This window comes from Hyla sarda, chromosome 5 (assembly GCF_029499605.1).
Source record: "Hyla sarda isolate aHylSar1 chromosome 5, aHylSar1.hap1, whole genome shotgun sequence".
Classification (NCBI taxonomy): Eukaryota; Metazoa; Chordata; class Amphibia; order Anura; family Hylidae; genus Hyla; species Hyla sarda.
This window is the reverse complement of record NC_079193.1, coordinates 48,916,175-48,937,918: the sequence shown is the minus strand read 5'-3', so window position 1 is coordinate 48,937,918 and position 21,744 is coordinate 48,916,175. Positions and strand designations below refer to the sequence as shown.

The 21,744-nt window shown below is 41.5% G+C and overlaps 1 protein-coding gene across 12 annotated transcripts in view; it reads left to right on the top strand.

Annotated features, from left to right (window-relative positions):
- The window catches only part of PARD3 (par-3 family cell polarity regulator), a 613,817-nt gene that overhangs the window by 237,035 nt on the left and 355,038 nt on the right, over positions 1-21,744 (top strand). For all 12 annotated transcript variants that reach the window (XM_056519476.1, XM_056519478.1, XM_056519469.1 and 9 more), the window contains one exon: positions 17,864-17,952. In XM_056519476.1, the coding sequence (XP_056375451.1) occupies positions 17,864-17,952 (89 nt within the window). The remainder of the gene's footprint in view (positions 1-17,863; positions 17,953-21,744) is intronic.

The following is a 21,744-nucleotide window of genomic DNA, read 5'->3' as shown; positions in this document are numbered from 1 at the left end:
GATAGATTTCTCCCTGTTTCGGTATAGGTAGTCTATCAATCACGGCTGATGGGGTGGGAAGAGGCCACTGTGGACCGCTCGAATGGTGCTTGGTTCAGGCAGTGTGACCATGATAACCGGTTCCTTTAGCCATAGGCAGCAGATGATGTTGTCTGTCCTTTTAAAACGATAGGAAGAATGCAAGCCAATGAGATGAGGAATAAAGAACAAATAGAAAAGCGCAGCAGCCGGCGAGGTGGGATGGGCAGGTGCTATTATGGCATACTTATCCTAGTTATTCTATGTCTTCTTAATCTTTGTAAATGGAAGTTAAAGTAGATGTAATATAGGGCAGCCTTAAATCATATAATAGTAATGTTTATCTACAACTATCATTATTCATTGTTGTGCGTGTTTGAAAATATGGAATAATTCCTCAGGGCCATCTCATCTCCATTTAGACTAAGCTGTGTTTTATTACATATAGTAATCTTTTATTTCAGCTTGTAGCAGGCAGCATTGTGCAGGTTTTGCTTGCTTAAAGGAAAGTGCATTAGGGACTGTTTACAACGTGTCTCAGCTGTACTCTATGGTTATATCAGGAACCGTCAATAAGTTATTCAGACATCTACCATAGCATCACCGGAGAGGTCTGTAGACCAAACTTAGCCTACTTGGGACTACATTAAATAGCCCCTTACCTAATTCTTTTGTTTAACCCCTTAAGGACTCAGCCCATTTTGGCCTTAAGGACTCAGACAATTAAATTTTTACGTTTTCATTTTTTCCTCCTCGCCTTCTAAAAATCATAACTCTTTTATATTTTCATCCACAGACTAGTATGAGGGCTTGTTTTTTGCGCGACCAGTTGTCCTTTGTAATGACATAACTCATTATATCATAAAATGTATGGCGCAACCAAAAAACACTATTTTTGTGGGGAAATTAAAACGAAAAACGCAATTTTGCTAATTTTGGAAGGTTTTGTTTTCACGCCGTACAATTTATGGTAAAAGTGACGTGTGTTCTTTATTCTGAGGGTCAATACGATTAAAATAATACCCATTATTATATACTTTTATATTATTGTTGCGCTTAAAAAAAATCACAAACTTTTTAACCAAATTAGTACGTTTATAATCCCTTTATTTTGATGAACTCTAACTTTTTTATTTTTCCGTATAAGCGGCGGTATGGGGGCTCATTTTTTGCGCCATGATCTGTACTTTTTTTTGATACCACATTTGCATATAAAAAACTTTGAATACATTTTTTATAATTTTTTTTTTAATAAAATGTATTAAAAAAGTAGGAATTTTGGACATTTTTTATTTTTTTTCGTTCACGCCGTTCACCGTACGGGATCATTAACATTTTATTTTAATAGTTCGGACATTTATGCACGCGGCGATACCAAATATGTCTATAAAAAATGTTTTTTACGCTTTTTGGGGGTAAAATAGGAAAAAACGGACGTTTTACTTTTTTATTGGGGGAGGGTATTTTTCACTTTTTTTTTACTTTTACTTTTACATTTTTTTACATTTTTTTTTACACTTGAATAGTCCCCATAGGGGACTATTCATAGCAATACCATGATTGCTAATACTGATCTGTTCTATGTATAGGACATAGAACAGATCAGTGTTATCAGTCATCTCCTGCTCTGGTCTGCTCGATCACAGACCAGAGCAGGAGATGCCGGGAGCCGCACGAAGGAAGGTGAGGGGACCTCCGTGCGGCGTTATGAATGATCGGATCCCCGCAGCAGCGCTGTGGGCGATCCGATCGTTCATTTAAATCGCGAACCGCCGCAGATGCCGGGATCTGTATTGATCCCGGCACCTGAGGGGTTAATGGCGGACGCCCGCGAGATCGCGGGCGTCGGCCATTGCCGGCGGGTCCCTGGCTGCGATCAGCAGCCGGGATCAGCCGCGCATGACATGGGCATTATGCTTAGGACGTAAATGTACGTCCTGGTGCGTTAAGCACCACCTCACCAGGACGTACATTTACGTCCTGCGTCCTTAAGGGGTTAAAGGGATTGTCCACTTTGTGCCAATTCTCAGGATAGACCATTAGATTGTCTGGGGTCCGACTCCTCACCCCCCCCCCCCCCCCCCACCGAACAACTGTTATAGGGGTCTTAGTTTGAGCGCCAGGGCTTCTGGTTTACTATTGTTTATTATCTGCATCACTGAACTTTTAGTAGTGATGTGTAAGGTGCTGCATCATTGCCCCTATTACTTAAAGGGGTACTCCACTGGCCAGCGTTCTGAAGTAAATGTTCCGAACGCTGTTTTCGCGCTGTGGGGGTCAGTCACGCCCCTCGTGATGTCACGGCCATGCCCCCTCAATGCAAGTCTATGGGAGGGGGCGTGACTGCCATCACGCCCCCTCCCATAGACTTGCATTGAGGGGCGTGACCGTGACCTCACGAGGGGCGTGGCTGACCCCTGCAGCGTGAAAACAACGTTCGGAACATTTACTTCAGAACGCTGGCCAGTGGAGTACCCCTTTAAATAGTAGAAGGTTGCAGTACCTGGCACTGCTGCCACTAAAAGCATGGCAATCCTACCTCTGGAACCCATTCCAATCTCCACAACTAGTCCTGCCTTATCATCTAGGTAGCGACTGTACATAGACTTGGCAAAATTTGGAAAGAGCTGAGCTTACTGTGTTCTGCTGTCCATAGAAGTGGTTAGGCATGAACATCTTTTAGGCATGAACATCTTGGGATAGAAATATATAAATATATAACACTGCATGATTCTCTTCCATTGCAAGGACACAAAATAAGTTGGGAGTCCTAGCAACTTACATTCGCTGTTGATTTATGTTGTTTTAGGGGAAAAAGGTTCCTTTTCATGGTGGAGAGAGAAACTATTCCTTATACATTTCAATTAGGAAGAGTGCAACCTGAGACCATTATAAATGCTGGTATTAAGCTCTAGTCCAGATCTTATAATGAGTGTTATTACGTTCCAGCTGTATACCCTTTTATAGCCTATGAGGTCATTGTGGCAGCACAATAAGGAATTAACTGCATATAATAATGCTGATATAAAAACTAAATAAACTAGAGACTAATGGAGAGCTCGTGAACTTTCTCTATTGGGCTTAGTTTTTTTTTTTTTTCTCTCCAATTTTAGGGCTATATATTATATTTATGCCACGGTTCTGTAATGGCTGATAAATTGAGCAATTGCGTTAGTTTTACCCTCATTAATGGTTAGTATTCTCATACTGGGTTTATATCTAATATAATAGAAAATATAGATTTTTATCACGTTAAGTACTTGGATGGGAATTTTCATAATTTGCTTAATAAGGCTTCTCAGTTGCTATTTTCCATTATTCGGTTTGTGTTTGAGTTTGTGAGGTTTGAAATTACTGACTGATAGGAGCAAAAATGGTTCCTGAGCCTTTATTAATCCAAGCGGGATTGTGCTTGTTTAAAAAAGTGTGTGTTGTACCCCAGGCAGATATTACTGAAAAAAGCCATAACCAAAGATTTTGGCCCAGATTTACTATGGCCAGGGCAGCCATCAGAAATTTTGGAGCCTCTTACACAGCTCAAGGCTCAATCTTATCACAGAATGGGCACGAAAGATCATCACCCCAAGTCCCCCCGCCCCAGTCGCTTACGGTTTGTCGGCACCCTCCATGTCCACTAAAGACTTGCTTACTCCTCCTCCCCCTCCTCCTCCTGACATAGTGGTTGATATGCTTAAAGGAGTACTCCACTGGCTAGCGTTTGGAGCTAAATGTTCCAAACTCTGTATACGCACTGCTGGTCGGCCACTCCCTCTCAATGCAAGTCTATGGGTGGGGGCCAGTGGAGTACCCCTTTAAAGGTCATCTGGAGCTCAAAGCTCTGCTCTACACTGCCTCCTGCAAAACAGGACATGGCTGTCGACTCTGACTTAAAATGTGCTTGGCAACAGGATTTTATAACTGTGAAAGTGGACATATCTATGGTAACAGACTTGGAATCCTTCAGGTTCTCTCAACTGTGCAAGACTTGCAACACTCTCTCTGGTTAAACTTCTATCATCTGGAACAGACAAAATAACATCTGTGTCTTTGGGTTACTAGAGGAGGCTCACACAGGAGATCTACTGTCCACTCTGACACTATTTTTAATTCTTTGCTTAATAGACTTAACTTTACCGCTTCCATAGAGTGCTCTGCCTGTCCCCATGATGTAATTGTAATTGTTGCATTATGGCTATACTGACAGTATGGTGAAAGTGTGGCTTCAGCGTGATACTTTGGGGTGGGCTCAAATTGTTTTCCTTATTTATCATGCTATACCCTACACCAAGGGTCCCCAATAAAGCTCGGATCATGTAGGCAAGCTAATTAACCTCATAAGCTGCATGCCTAAGCTGACTTGTAGTTAACATGATCAATGAGTTTTGCAAGTAGTTTCAGCCCCTGTTGACATTTACCCCCAGCCCCTGTTGACATTTACCCCCAGCCCCTGTTGACATGTCTCCTTGACCCTCAGCACCTGTTGACGTTTACTCTTGTCTCTAAGTTATGCTGTTAATATATTTGTCACTGGATCTGTAAGTACAGATGTGGATTAAGGTTTTTTTTTCTAAAAAAGGGGTTTTGTTTAAAAAGATGATGTGTACAGAAAAATTTCTCTTATTTTTTTTTACTGTCATTTTAGAGTTTTTTTTCCCCCCTCTGTGCTGCTACTTTACTGCCAACAGTGATTTTTTAGACACATTTCTTGCCAGTTGAGGTGTTTGGATTTCTTTGCAGATGACCTACAACTTTCCAACCTTTCTGTCTACCTTGAATCGTCAGATCTGATGATATGTCTCTCACATCTCAGAATGTGTTCACTGCAGGGAGTTGCTTCATTCGTTCCTCCACCTGAGCTTTTTCTGTCACTCTTCCATCTCCATAGAATGCTTCTCTCCCTTCAATTTCACATCTTGACCTCACAGTCCTGCATGCTTTGAAACCTACTTCTCTCCAGTGCATTGCTAAATCCCCTTCTGTGCTCGAAGTTTCATCTTCAGTCCTGTGTTTTTTGTCTCGTCTGCATCCCTCGTACATCACGGTTCTTTCGCCCTTTCAGCTTGCATACAGCATTCACAAAGAGATTCTTGATTTTGAAGCCTTATTAGTCCCAGATATACGAAGCCCTTGTGTTTTCCCATGGTAACTGCTGGATAAACTATTGAGTGCGAGCTATTAGTCACTTCCCAATAGGGTTGGCCTATAAACAGGGAGTGTAGTCAGTGCTGAGTAAGTAAAAGGACTGAAAGCAGACTCTTATATATCCTGAATTAGTGATATTGGGGGCTGAATTTCAGAGATTTTATTTTTTTATGTTCTATTTTAAAGGGGTATTCCAGGAAAAAACTTTTTTTTTTTTATAAATCAACTGGCTCCAGAAAGTTAAACAGATTTGTAAATTACTTATATTAAAAAAATCTTAATCCTTTCAGTACTTATGAGCTTCTAAAGTTAAGGTTGTTGTTTTCTGTCTAAATCCTCTCTGGTGACACCTGTCTTGGGAAACACCCAGTTTAGAAGCAAATCCCCATAGTAAACCTCTTCTAAACTGGGCGCTTCCCGAGACAGGTGTCATCAGAGAGGATTTAGACAGAAAAGAACAACCTTAACTTTAGAAGCTCATAAATACTGAAAGGATTAAGATTTTTTAATAGATGTAACTTACAAATCTGTTTAACTTTCTGGAGCCAGTTGATGTATAAAAAAGTTTTTTCCTGGAATACCCCTTTAAGCTTCCATGTGTTTGGTGCAGCTATGTTATAAGATATTATCCATTTACAGCTGAAAAATCATATTGTTTTGTATTTTCTAGCATCCAGTTTTTACTACAGTCTTGCTTTTTGGCTCCTGTTAGCATTTGGAGTTTAGCTGCAGAAATACTTTGTACTGCATTCAACTATAACTACAGAAACTGTAGTTTAATAAAGATGACCTTGTGATCTTCAAACTAGATCATTTATATTTGTACCCATGTTATTACTTGCATTGATAGGACCTGAACGTTTCCAGTGGAGTTGACTATTTTAACACTTCTGGTAACATTTATACACAATTATGTATAGTGCAAAGACATTGGGGGAATTTATCAAGGCTGTGTGTAGGTGAACAATTTTTCTACACCTTTATTTTGTGTGGTGGTAATGTGTACTTGTTAAATTTATTATATGCTCACATTGGCGCTTCGATTGTACAGACACACCCATCCCCTATTTATGGCAATGCTGCTCATTATTTCAGCATAGTCAAGAATTTTATTCACACCACAAAAATTCTGCAGTGTGCACAGTGCAGCAAAATTGCAAGAAAAACAATGGGAGCCTGCTGTAGAAAGCCATGGTGTTGAGAATAAGGACACAAGTTGCTAAGCTCGCACATTTTCTCTCGGTCACCTGCGAAGTTTAATGATGATCTGAGAATTATGGCTGAATGCTCTAAAAGATGTAGAAGCCATTATCCTTATACATGTATTAGATGTAATGCCCCTTCTTACCACCCCTGGAAAACACTGTAAATCTGCTTCAATACAACTGCTAAAGAATGATCCCTTTGGCTAGGCTGGAAAGAACAGCAAGCATTGAGTTCAATACAGCAGATGGTTAAATACAATGTGCTCTGCAATTAGGTTCTCCAGCCGCTCTGCTTATCAAGTGTGAATGGTCCAAATGTATAGAGCTGATTATATGGTGTTTATGGATAACTGAGGATCTAAAGCCAAAGAGAAAAAATAGATATTGATTATCATGCGCTTTTAAAATTATCATATTGCCTATTTTCCGTCTTTCACCAAATGCTCAGCACTTGTAACCCTCGGCACTTGGTGCTAGGCATTAGGTGGCATCTGGATTTCACAATGGCTAACAACACGGAGGGACGGCTAGTATTCATCCTTCCCATTAACAGAAAGCAGCTGCTTGATAGAACTGGGCCCGCCCTCCACAATGTTTGCAATTGTCCTTTCTTTGTTTTGTGCCAAATTGCATGCCACCATCACTCTTTGTGAACGACGATCCCTTACTGCTATTTACCTATTAGTTGTCTCTGGTTTTTAGCAGACTCCTTTAGTCTATGCCAGTCAGCTGTGTGAAGCAGATCCATGGAACAGCTTGGTCCCACATGTGCAAATTATACCCCTACTTCTTTTAATCAAATCCTTTGCTTTTTTGTGCCAACAATTCGTTAGAAATAAGGGCATGCATACTTTAACCATTTAATTGTAACTTCCTCTTTATAGAATTATATATCCAAACATTCTTCCAATCATGATAGATTGATATATTTTGTGTATATGTGCTTTGTACCATAAATAGTAGAGGATAGGTATGTACCCTTTAGCAACCAGAAACTCACTAAAGCCGCGAGAATGATGTGGTTCTAAAGTCTTTAAATTAGAAATAAGTCTTTCTGTAATGTATTTATTTAACTACCGTATATAGAAGTTACTGGGCTATTATTATTATTTGTGCACTGTGTATCTTTCACTGTATCGGAGACCTTCGGGGGCATAGCCATGGGAGTGTAGAGTGGTGGTTGCACCTGCTCTCTAGGGACATTTTGGTCCTTTTTGTGTACCTGGAACATCTTGATCCCATGTGTGCAAATTATCCTTCTTTTAGTATATGGTAGAACCTCACAGGCATAGCAATAGGGCTGCAGAAGTAGCAGTTTCACTTGTACCATAGCAACAGCTTGGTCTATGTACACCTGGACACTAAAACAGCTTGCAGATTATAACCCCTATAAGTATATGGGGCAGGAGTAGTAGTTGCCTCTGGACTCTGGGAACAGCTTGGTCCCCCATATGCACCTGGACCCTAGGAACAGCTTGGTCCCCCATAGGCACCTGGACCCTAGGAACAACTTGGTCCCCCATATGCACCTGGACCCTAGGAACAGCTTGGTCCCCCATATGCACCTGGACCCTAGGAACAGCTTGGTCCCCCATAGGCACCTGGACCCTAGGAACAACTTTGTCCCATATTTGCTGATAGTACTTCATGACGCGTGACCATGCGGAAAACCCGCGAAACGGGACCGTCGTTCCACAAGCTCGACCGAGCTCAACCTCCTTCCTCTTCCCGACCCGATCTTCTGTATTCCATGCTACTTCTGGAATAAAGTTACCTCCTCTTTGGCATGAGTCCGGGTGAGTGCGTTATATGTACTGTCTTCCTTGCCATATTGAGTTACACTATATGTTCTGTGTGAGCGCACCCCTGACATCATTGCGGCATCACCCGTCCACTCGCACACAGCCCAGCTTCAGTAACTCACGGGATCGCCAGTACACACTACAGTGCCGGCCCTCTATCTATTGCTTCCTTCATGTATTGGATCATAGACCCTCAGGGGTGTAGCCATAGGGTGTAGATGTAGCAGTTGCACCTGCATCCTAGGGACAGTTTTGGTCCATGTGTGAAAAATATACCCCTACATCGTTTAATTATTTGCTTCCTATGACTAAAATGTCATATAAATGAGGGCATTAAAGGCATATTTAACTGAGAGGTTATTGATTTATAATAATTTGTCTTCTATGTTCTTCATGGCCTTGACTACACAATAGTAGCAGTTGCATCTAGACCCTAGGACCTGATTGAAGCTGAAGACCCATCTGTTATATAACAACTCTGCAGCATTAGAAATGGCACTTGGTTAGTGAGGGGCTCTGTTTATAGGGTGTTTGCAACCTGAACCATTATAAAAACTTTGAATCAGATGAAGTTAGCAGATATAGTCAGAAAGCATATTCTTTAAGGAATCGGAAGACAATCATTAAATTGTCTGAGCACTTAAACTACTGTGAGAGTGCAATCACTCATTTGCAGAGTACTGCAGTGTATTATGGATTTATAGCCTGAATTGTGTGTCTCTGACTGTCCGTATACATATTCAGATACCTGCTCAAGGCACTATTCTCAAAGGATTAATAATACTTGGAAAAACTTGATAACAGCCGGAAGTCCTTATCTGTTAGCAATAATAAAGTAGTTACCACGAGCCCATTAATTATTCTGCTCCTTGGGCAACAGCTTTATATGGCTGTTTTGTCAATAGTTCGTTAATTAAGGTCTCCCTAAGGTTGAGAATACAGTTCTATTAAGGATTGGGCACAAACTTCTTGGAGAAGAATATAAAACTGTGTCCTCAGTTACGCCTTTCACTTTATTTCCAGCAAAGACATCCATCTGAATTGGTTCCATGGGAAGAACAGAGGGTTATCGTGCGCTGTTATTTTATGTAGGTTTAAGCTCTCTTTACAGCCTTTCTTGTCATCCAGTAGAACGAGGCACCAGAAATCAGTGTTGTGGCAGGGGACATGTATCTTCATCATTATTACTGCAAGAGGACAACAGGGACAGTGCCTTCTCTTAGTGTTGTGCCATCATCTGTCTTGTGCCACCATTAAAAAATAAATAAAAAAGGCTCGATATAGAAATGATTCTTAAGGAGCTTGAAGTTGCCATGCGCACCTTGTCCTAGACTGACCTCTTCGGAACTTTTCCATTGGCTCTCAAATACTTTTTATATATTTACAGTCATGGTCGTAAATGTTGGCACCCCTGAATTTTTTCTAGAAAATGAAGTATTTCTCACAGAAAAAGGATTTCAGTAACACGTGTTTTGCTATACACATGTTTATTCCCTTTGTGTGTATTGGAACTAAACCAAAAAAGGGAGAAAAAAAGCAAATTGGACAAAATGTCACACCAAACTCCAAAAATGGTCTGGACAAAATTATTGGCACCCTTAACTAAATATTTGGTTGCTTACCCTTTGGGAAAAATAACTGAAATCAGTTGCTTTCTATAACCATCAATAAGCTTCTTACACCTCTCAGTCGGAATGTTGGACCACTCTTCCTTTGCAAACTGCTCCAGGTCTCTCTCTTATTGGAAGGGTGCCTTTTCCCAACAGCAATTTTAAGATCTCTTCACAGGTGTTCAATAGGATTTAGATCTGGACTCATTGCTGCCACTTCAGAACTATCCAGGGTTTTGTTGCCATCCATTTCTGGGTGCTTTTTGATGTATGATTGGGGTCATTGTCCTGCTGGAAGACCCAAGTTCTCGGATGCAAACCCAGCTTTCTGACACTGGGCTTTACAGTGCGACCCAAAATCCTTTGAAAATCCTCAGATTTCATGATGCCTTGCACACATTCAAGGCACCCAGTGCCAGAGGCAGCAAAACCACCACAAAACATAATTGAACCTCCACCATATTTCACTGTAGGTACTGTGCTCTTTTCTTTGTAGGCCTCATTCTGTTTTCGGTAATCAGTAGAAAAGCTCTATCTTGGTCTCATCTGTCCTCAAGACGTTTTCCCAGAAGGATTTTGGCAAAATGTAGTCTTGCTTTTTTATGTCTCTGTGTCAGCAGGGGGGGGGGGGGTCCTCCTGGGTCTCCTGCCATAGCATTTCATTTAAATGTTGACGGATAGTTCGCGCTTACACTGATGCTCCCTGAGCCTGCAGGGCAGCTTGAATTTCTTTGGAACTTGTTTGGGGCTGCTTATCCTGCATTGACACCTTTCATCAATTTTTCTCTTCTGTCCACGGCCAGGGAGATTAGCTACAGTGCCATGGGTTGCAAACTTCTTGATAATCTTGCGCACTATGTACAAAGGAAAATCTAGATCTCTGGAGATGGACTTGTAACCTTGAGATTTTTTTATATTTTTCCACAATTTCTCTCCTTTTTATCTGTTTTTAGTGTGATTTTTATATTGCCCACACCTGTTACTTGCCCCAGGTGAGTTTAAAGAAGCATTACATGCTTGAAACAATCTTATTTCTCCACAATTTTTAAAGGATGCCAATAATTTTATCCAGCCCATTTTTGGAGTTTGGTGTGACATTATGTCCACTTTGCTTTTTTCCTCCCTTTTTTGGTTTAGTTCCAATACACACAAAGGGAATAAACATGTGTATAGCAAAACATGTGTTACTGCAATCCTTTTTTGTGAGAAATACTTAATCTTCTAGAAAAATTTTAGGGGTGCCAACATTTACGGCCATTACTGTATGTTGATTGGGTACATATAGTTTCTGTACTGTACCAACAACATAAGAGTCAAAGAGTGCCATATCTTGTGCAAACAAATGATGCGTGCGGTACCCGATGGTCCCTATTCAGGCATAAAAGTCCAGGTGTAACTGATACTTCTGCATCCCCTATAGCCACACCCATGAGGGTCTACCCTAGACCTTTGTTCAATCATGTGTGTTCTTATCTCAATGAACTGATGACTTGTAAACTTGCATCCGGTCACTATTTTTTCCCCTGTATGCTATTCAAGTGAATGGGATGGTTGCAGATCCAGACACAGCAGTCTACAAGGACCTTTGTGCAGGAAAAAACTCACAAAAGGTTGCAACACTGCTCCTTCTTCTTTCTCATGATCATAGGGGGTCCCAGAGGCCAGACCCCCCCCCCCCACTGATTGTAGAGAGATTGCATATCCTAGTAATTAGAGATGAGCGAACTTACTGTAAATTCGATTCGTCACGAACTTCACGGCTCTGCAGTTAATGACTTATTCTGCATAAATTAGTTCAGCTTTCAGGTGCTCCCGTTGCCAGGAAAAGGTGGATACAGTCCTAGGAGACTCTTTCCTAGGACTGTATCCACCTTTTCCAGCCCACCGGAGCACCTGAAAGCTAATTTATGCAGGATAAGTCATCAACTGCCGAGCCGAGAAGTTCGTGATGAATCGAATTTACTGTAAGTTCGCTCATCTCTATTAGTAATGTGAGATCTTAAGATGAGAATACGTCTTCAGCCAGAGTGTACCTCTCCAGGTTATCATTGACATTACCTGATTTACTATGTTCAGGGCCATGAGTCCTTGAGACTTTACATTTACCAATACAGGAAATAGTCATGTCTTATCATTTGTCTTTTTTTTGTCAGTTTAGCTGAACTGCACTTTCATTTGTTGCATTTTTTTTACCTTAAATTTCATAAAATTTCCTGCCGCGTAAAATAGTTTTTGTTGGCTTGTGTGCCAATAGCAGAATACATTTATAATTTGTGTGCCTATAGCGCTCCATAGTGCTTTTGGTAGAGTAAGGAGATAGCATTTACAGATATTTATGCATTGATATCTTTTCCCTCTAGGAAACATCTATCTTGGTTTTCTATTAATATATCTTTAAAACAACAAAGCAAATGAAAGCCGTAACATTCTGAGCGCGTTCATTGCCCCCCTAATGCGTTTACAACATATAATTACGGTCATCCCCAGCAGCAACTAGAATTGCAATTTTCCACAGCCAAAAACTAACCTATTTAGGTTGCTTGTTTACATTCATACGGCTGTTTGGTGGGTTCAAAACGCTGGTTAACCTTTAAAACACATTACTTGGCTGGTGCTTAGGAGGGATAGCTGTGTAAGTGTATATTAGAGGCTTTCAAAACACAAGACCATCAATCTTCAGGCAGCCAGTATTCACGCAGAGAGCAGGTATCCAAGGCGCAGCGTAAATCCACAGACAGAAGCTGAACACATCCAGACGCACTTGTTTTTCAGACTCTCTGAGGAAATGTCAGTATAACATTACAGGCTGCTTGTGCTGAGCCTCTGTACGTTCTTAATAATTTAATATTTTCTGAGTGCCAACCCTTTGCTTATCATTTACTTGATTGATAGGGATGTTGTAGGATTCTTATATCTTTTCAGGAACCGTGCTGTTTTCTTGTATGCATAATTCGGGTTAGTCACATGAGTAATGTGGGATATAAATTCTTAATTATTTTTGTGTTACGAAAAAGCAAAAGAAGGAAAAAAAGAAGTGACATCGTAAAACGAGCTTTATTTTCCTCATTTTTCTGTAATGGTGCACATTTTTATTGCGTTGATGAAGTGGTTTTCGATGTGCCCCGCAGGGAACCAGAAGAGGGAACTGCTGTGATCCTGTTAACATTCCATAATAGCAGCTTATATGCTCTCGTCTGTAGAGGACACAAAATCCCCCAATCCGCTGTAAACCTCCGTAGACTTAACTTGGAGGTTGCTGATTGGTTCATGCACTTGATTCAGTTTAAGATTATTTGAGAAGTTTTTCCCATTTTTTGGAATTTTAACAACTTACCTATACCAGTTGATGAAGAATTCTGGACACATTGACTTCACAGCTTCCATTTCCAAGTGAAGACCTCTATTGATGTACAAAGTTTGAGGCTTGCTCCAATGTTCTTACTATCAAAGTGATGGGAATCTTTCAGGAACCTCTTGTAGGAGACTTCTAGAACTCGGGGGAACAGAGCTTAATGCTGGCCAGACACATTAATGGGGTACTCCGCCCCTAGACATCTTATCCCCTATCCAAAGGATAGGGGATAAGATGTCAGATTGCGCGGGTCCCGCTGCTGGGGACCCCCGGGATCTCTGCTGCAGCACCCACCTGTACGGCTTTCGGCAATGCTGGAGGCTTCCGATCCCGACCACAATGGCGGAAGAGCGCGACTCCGCCCCGTGTGACGTCACTCCCTGCCCCCTCAATGCAAGTCTTTGGGACGTCACACGGGGCGGAGTCGTGACATCACACTCTTACGCCATTGTGGTTGGGATCCGAAGCCTCCAGCGTTGCCGGAAGCCGTACAGGTGGGTGCTGCAGCCGAGATCCCAGGGGTCCCCAGCAGCGGGAACCCCGCAATCTGACATCTTATCCCCTATCCTTTGGATAGGGGATAAGATGTCGAGGGGCAGAGTACCCCTTTAAGTTGTTGTCTTTTGACGGCTATCCCTCCTGAGCCTTCTATCCTTATCCTTGCAAAATTGTACATTTGTTTCTTATAGAAAGAGTAGGGTAACCCACAGCCAGATACAACTGCCCATGACCTACTGTATCTCCCTTCAGAACAAAAGAAACAGGCATGTTGAAATCCAACTGCGCAAACCTTCAGTATTTTAAGCGGTACTCCAATGCTGTTTTTGTGCTGCGGGGGTTAGCCACGCCTCTCGTGACCACAAGGCCACCTCTCCTCAATGCAAGTCTATGGGAGGCAGTTTGATGGCAGTCACGCCCCCTCCCATAGACTTGCATTGAGGGTGTTGTGCTGTGATGTCACGAGGGGCGTGGCTGACCCCCGCAACGTTAAAACAGCGCTCAGAACATTTACTTCCTAACGCTGGCCAGTGGAGTATCAACGACAATCTAAAGTGCATGTTCAGCTTAAGACACAAGAACAATAAACCAGATATATATTATTATTGTCTTTAATTTTAACTTCTTAAAACTAGACCCAGCACCCAGTGGTGCTTGCTATGTGATGTGCGTGCACCTTGATAGACATATTTTACACGATTTTCCTCACACAAGTCTTGCATCTTAATTCAGAGCAATATTTTGCACCAAAATTGTGGTGAGCACCGTTTATAATTTTGACTATTTAATGTTCACAAAGTGTCTGAAATAGATCAGTTGTCAATTATAACATGTAATACTCTAGTATATAGTACACTGGGGGTACATGCCGTGTCTTAGGCTGGGTTCACACTACGTTTTGTCCCATACGGGAGCGCATACGGCAGGGGGGGAGCTAAAAGCTCGCGCTCCCGTATGTGACCGTATGCGCTCCCGTATGTCATTCATTTCAATGAGCCGCCCGGAGTGAAACGTTCGGTCCGGTCGGCTCATGTTTGCGCCGTATGCGCTTTTACAACCGGACCTAAAACTGTGGTCAACCACGGTTTTAGGTCCGGCTGTAAAAGCGCATACGGCGCAAAAATGAGCCGACCGGACCGAACGTTTCACTCCGGTCGGCTCATTGAAATGAATGACATACGGGAGCGCATACGGTCACATACGGGAGCGCGAGCTTTTAGCTCCCCCTGCCGTATGCGCTCCCGTATGGGACAAAACGTAGTGTGAACCCAGCCTTACTGTCATGAAGTTAATTTTAATAGTTGCAGCACACAGTGTGTGATCATATCACTCCAGACAATTTGATGTTACTTAGATTGGGTTATATGTCTAGAGAAGCTCCAATCCTCAAGTACCAAATGGGCCCTGATTTGAGGATATCTCCTAGAAAACACCTGTGACAATTCTTTATTTGCTGACAATTACATCACTAATGCAATACTGAGACAATCCTGAAAACATGACCGACCTACTGAGGGAGCTCGAGGACTGGGGTTGGAGACACTGCTCTAGACCACTGCTCGCATTTTATAAACCTGCTTCAAACATGGAAGCATCAAGCTTCTCTCTTTACCATTCTCACAGCCGTAGCTTTCAAGTTGGTGTCCAGGGGCCCGATTGACCAGATTAGTATATTAGGACTTAAAAACACATCTGTTAGTTTATTTTCACCACATTGTCAGGATTGTGGAGGACAGGTTTAATTAAAGAACATCTGTCTCTAGAAAGAGCACTAGATAAATGGAAATTAGGTGCACCTACTAAATTGGCACAGTCTTCATGCTAGCCATCTCTTACCGGAGAAGGAGCAAAATGGAGTCCTTTTCTCTAGTCATACTCTTAAAACTTAAAGGCCAGTGGAGTACCCGTTTTAGGGTTGTCCCTCATGTGAGCACCAGCAACATGCAAGAAGTTCCTAGCAGAGAGCCATCAGTCTTAAACCTGGTTGGTAAACGACAGAACTTACCATGGCTATTACAGCATGATCGACATCTATTTCCAGTAACAACTCAAGAGACATAGGTTCCAGAACACTGTCCTAGAGAATGACCCTACACGACACCCATATCTATAGAGCATTCAGTCAAACTACTATGTTACTGAAAGTGTCAAGGTCTTATTGACTTATATTAGAGTGTGACTCAATTGTATAACAAGCACATTATGGTGTTTGAGTTTTGTAACCAATCTCTGTGTAATACTAATCCGCGGTCCTTAAAATGGAGCTGGCAATATAGACAGAGGTGGATGAGGTGTGTAAACAGTAAATAATGAAATATACACAGGTTTTAACACCTCACTTATGTACAACCTCTAAAAAGTAATAGACTTGCTAATATGAACTCCTACATATAATATAGAAAAAAACAAAAGATGGAGTCATTACTCGAAATGTAGAAAAATTATATAAATTTTATTAGTACAATATAAAATACAAAGAGAGATTTCCACAAAAGTGGGGGAAAGAAAGAAAAAAGTGTTGCACTGGACCCAGATATAACACCTCATAAAACTTGGACATTACCCAACCAAGATGTGCAAGAAAAATGCTGCAGAAATGTAAACAGAGTTTTTTTCAACTGACAGCTTCTTATCATATAGCAGCATAAATAAGCATGGGGGTTGTGGGGGGCCGGTCGACTGCCCGGGTCAGCTGACCGGCCCTCTGTGACGTGCTGCCGGAAGTGGACGGAGGTCGGTTAGCTCCGTAACACATGCGCCAATAGGGCGTCTGCAGGTGAGACTAGATTTCTTGATTAAGAAAAGAGCAAGATCATTGGTGGATATGTATATAAATACTTTGTGTAGTCTGGTGGACAGTTACCCCTCGACAAATGTTGGTCCCGAAACGCCGCGTTGGGGTGGTGTTGTGCTGCTCCCTGGTACCCGCTGCTTGTGATTTAAGTATGTATATTTGTACCCCCATTCTTATTTATGCTGCTATATGATAGGAAGCTGTCAGTTGAAAAAACACTGTTTACATTTCTGTAGCATTTTTCTTGCACATCTTGGTTGGGTAATGTCCAAGTTTTATGAGGTGTTATATCTGGGTCCAGTGCAATACTTTTTTCTTTCTTTTCCCCCACTTTTGTGGAAATCTCTTTTTGTATTTTATATTGTACTAATAAAATCTATATAATTTTTCTACATTTTGAATAATGACTCAATTTTTTTTTTTTTTTTCTATGACCTGGGATATGTAACGGCTCATTCCCAACTCTTTTTGAGGCTGTATCGCATCATACATTGGCATACAATATAGAAATATTCAAATGTATACCGCAGCACACCTATGGACCAAAGGTGTAGCCTATTAGTTGACTACGTATGGTTATTTCACAAATATATAACATGCTTTTGTGTCTCGTAAACAAAACATAGAATGAGACCTATCTTAAAAAATAAAAAAAAAATTATCCAGACCAGATTTTCTGTGATGGTAGAAGCAAGGCGGAAAAATCCCTTGAAGTCGGTGCTGCTGACTCTTGTGATTATTGACCAGATTCGCCCGGCCGTTCGCACGGCCGGGCGAATCTGGACAATAATCACAAGAGTCAGAAGCGCCGACTTCAAGGGATTTTTCTGCCTTGCTTCTACCGCTTCACTCCAGGACGACGCTATCTTTTCCTGCAACCCAGCTGCTCGCACCATCAGTACCCCGATTGGATTGTGGGTTATATGCGCATTTACTTCTATCACTAGGTGAGCATCCATCTATAAGCTCCGCGGGGTTGCCCCCCCCCCCCCACCCCCCCCCCCACACTCACCACTTTTTTTGCCAAAGGGTAATACATGAGTCACCGTCCGTCGGTCTTGTCTTTTTTATCTCCACTCTTGGACCAATTTTCAATACAAAAAGATTTCAATGTAGGTTTGTCAAAAAGTACACAATTTGTGTGTTGTAGACTCTTTGGTCTATGATTGTAATTGCCCATTCTGTAGTATGTTGGATTTATTTTGATGGCATTCCAAAGGTGCCACAAAATGTTAATGGGTGGCCTTATATATTTACAGGGTGTTTTGCATCTGTGGAACTTTACGCCATATTGTTCATTGCTGATTGTTTTCCTTTTTAAGGTCTGTGCATTCTTTGAAATAGTGCCAATTGATTGATCATAGCATTTCCACTACTACTGCTCTCAATGAATTACGAAAGTGTATAAACCAACATTTAAGCATATGTTACTTATGTTTCAGGAGGAGGATGATGGAGAAGAGAACAGTCGGGTGGAACCGGTTGGTCATGCAGACACTGGCTTGGAACGAACCTCCAGCTTCTCCCTTGAGTGAGTCTTATGCAAGTAATATTAATAGAATTGTAACTGTTCTGATCAATGTAATTCTTGCTATTTTTCTGGCTTGTACCCTGCAGTCATAAGACGACGCTCATCTGATTAATAAGGATCAGGTTGTGGATTCATCACAAGTTTCTAATTAATCCTGACAAGCAATCTTAGCACATATCATAGAAGTTGTTGCATTAATTTTCCTTTGGAAACTTTTTTTTTTTTTTGCCTTCATTGACTTTGAAGTTGCAAATTCCAATGGGTATTATATGTTTAATAAATCTTAGTCTAGAAAAATAGCATCATGGCATGAAAAAATATTTGGGCAAGTTTTCTTTTATTACTTTATTAAACTCAACATAAAACTAGACCAGTCAGGCAGAAGATGCACCAACTTTTAAGCCCATGTGAAGCCACACTCCTTTTCTAGAACTTTTTGAACTAGTGAAGCTCAAAGAGTGTCTAAAACGCAAAATAAATCTACATGGATGCCAAGTTGAAGCTAGAATTCTGGTGCATTTAGCTTAGTAGATTTACTACTCTATAGCATTTAAAACCTTACCTATGCAGATACGCAAATTTGAGCAGTGTTTATAGTATCCGTTTTGACAGCAGGGATCTGCAGCACGTAACGCTGCTTTTGCCTCCAAAACCGTGGAAACACTTTTTGTAACCGATTGAATTATAAGTAATTGGGGTCTGTTGGTCATTGTTTTAGATCCGTCTGAGCATCATGGTTCCCTTTATTAATAGGTCATGATACTTGTCAGTAGAGCTTTACCTAAAGGGTACTCCGCCTCTGGGCATCTTATCCCTTATCCAAACGATAGGGGATAAGGTGTCTGAAACTGGGGACCCCCGCAATATCACTGCTGCACTCGGCATTCATTTAGAGCGTCGGATGCAGCGCCAGAGGCTCGTGACGTCACGGCCACGCCCTCTCAATGCAAGTATATGTGAGGGGGCGTGACTGACGCCACGCCCCCTCCCATAGACTTGCATTGAGGGGGCGTGGCTATGACATCACAAGACTCTGCCCTACATCGTCAGTCATCCAGCACAGAGCGAAGCTTGCTCCGTGCATCGGATGTATAGGGTGCTGCAAATGGGACCCACCCCTATCAGACATCTTATCCCCTATCCTTTTGGATAGGGGATAGGATGCCTAGGGGCAGAGTACCCCTTTAAGCCTAGTCATTCAAGATAGTATATCTGTCAAAAATTGCATCATAATCACAATAGGTAGGACATTCCCTCTTCCATGTAAAGAGAACCTGTTAGCTCTCCTCTGATATCTATTTTAGTCAGATGTTCTTTCATCTCAACGGCTTCGCAGGCTCTATTTAGGGACTCTGTCATGGGTTCTGTTTAACACAATAAAACAAAGCTGCATGTCAGACACCAATAGAGTCCAGTCGAACCCCCCGACCCCCCTAATGGGGTCCTTTTTTAATTTTCCAGTATGGTGTCAGTTCATTTGACTGGATATGACGGGATAACAAAAATCGATCATGCTGACCTTTTTGTCTGCTTTTTTGGACAGATTTTATGACAGGCCCTGTACAGAGCCTCTGATGCAGCCTTAGAACTCTGCATTGTCTTTGTCCTTTTTGTGTTCTTCCTGGAATTGTATGAATAAATTAATTACTTAGCATTACGGGTTCCCTCGTTAAGGAGGTATCTTTCTTGGTCCAGTCAGTGCGGATGATATCAGTGTTTGTTAGATTACACCCCATTGACGAGGGGAATACAGTGGTCCCTAATAACACTGACCTCACGTTGCAATATCTTTCATCATACAGTGGTCTTGTCTGGGCCATTGTAACTTGAAACAACATTCAACGTACACTACAATGTTACCATTGTGTTGATCTATGGTACTTGTGATTAATTAACCCAGTGTTTCCCAAATAGTGTGCCTCTAGCTGTTGCAAAACTACAATTTCCAGCATGCGAAAGGTATGCAGCATTGAAGTTGTGCAACAGCTGGAGGCGTTCTGGTCTGGAAGCTAGTAATCATGGGCATTTTACACCTGTTATTTTAAAGGGGTACTCCAGTGGAAAAAAAAATTTTAATCAACTCGTGCCAGAAAGTTAAACAGATTTGTAAATTACTTCTATTTAAAAATCTTAATCCTTCCAGTATTTATTAGCTGTTGTATACTACAGAGGAAGTTCTTTTCTTTTTGAATTTCTTTTCTGTCTGACCACAGTGCTCTCTGCTGATACCTCTGTCTGTTTCGGGAACTGTCCAGAGCAGGATAGGTTTGCTATGGGGATTTACTCCTGCTCTGGACAGTTCCTGACACATACAGAGGTGTCAGCAGAGAGCACTGTGGTCAGACAAAAGAAAAGAACTTCCTGTTGAACATACAGCAGCTGATACGTACTAGAAGGATTAAGATTATTAAATAGAAGTATTTTACAAATCTGTTTAACTTTTTGGCGCAAGTTGGTATTAAAAAATTTCTTTCCACTGGAGTACCCCTTTAAAGTGTGTATACTGCTTGGCTGTACAATACAGTACACAACGGTACTACATGTACTATACTGCTGTATGTTTGTATCACAATGAGCTACCTGGACACCAGGTTGGGTCAACTTTATTTGTTTCTTTCCATCATCTCCACAGACTGTGTCGATGCCTAATGTGTCCCCTGTAGAGACTCTAATCCTGTACATATTAAGTGATTTACAGTTGACTCTTTCTGACCTTTGTATATAAGGAATTTCTCCATCTGCATCAGTTATTTGCCTAATTTTGTCTTCTTTTTTTTCTTATTTTGAGATTACATTTTGGGAGCTTTGAAACCAATTACTAGATTTCCATTGAGCTGTGGTCTCTTATTAGCAATAAATTAAACTTCCAATGGTCGTCCCAGAACAAATTAACATTGTAATGTGAGGGATCTCTGTAGTATCGGCCTGTTGTAAATTCATTCGTACATTTCCAGCTGGAATAACCGGCACAATGCAGAGTTCTAAGAAAAGATGTTTGAGAATTGTTATTTTACAGGGAATGCAATAATTTATTAAAACAAGTCAGGAGAGACCACCACAATCCTTCAAAGGACTTCTGTAATGAAATATAACTTATCCCCTATTCAATGGATAGGAGATAAGTTATAGGTCGCATGGACCCCCTGCAATCTCCTGAATGGGCCCGGCAGTCTGTTCCGACCCCCTTAGGAAGGTGCAGCAGACACACCCTCTTCCTGAATCTCTATAGGATACATGGAGGGGGCGTGTCGACCGCCACTTTGTGTGGGGGTTGCCATGCCTCCTTTCAGCAGGCTACCTGGGCCCCAAATCAGGAGATCGTAGGGGTTCCAGTGGTTGGACCCCCCCCCCCCGCGATAAGTTATCCCCTATCCTTTGTATAGGGGATAAGTTATATTTCACTACAGAACGCCTATAAATATCCTATAGCAGATGCAGAAGACACATAATTATATAGTGTCCTATATAACTAATACATGACCTATGATAGGGGACATTAAAGGGGTATTCCAGGGATTTTTTTTTATCAACTGGCTCCAGAAATTTAAACAGATTTGTTAATTACTTCTATTAAAAAATCTTAATCCTTCCAATAATTATCAGCTGCTGAAGTTGAGTTGTTCTTTTCTGTCTGGCAACAGTGCTCTCTGCTGACATGTCTGCTCGTCTCGGGAACTGCACAGAGTAGAAGAGGTTTGCTATGGGGGATTTGCTTCTACTCTGGACATTCCCGAGACACGTGTCATCAGAGAGCACTTGGACAGAAAAGAACAACTCAACTTCAGCAGCTCA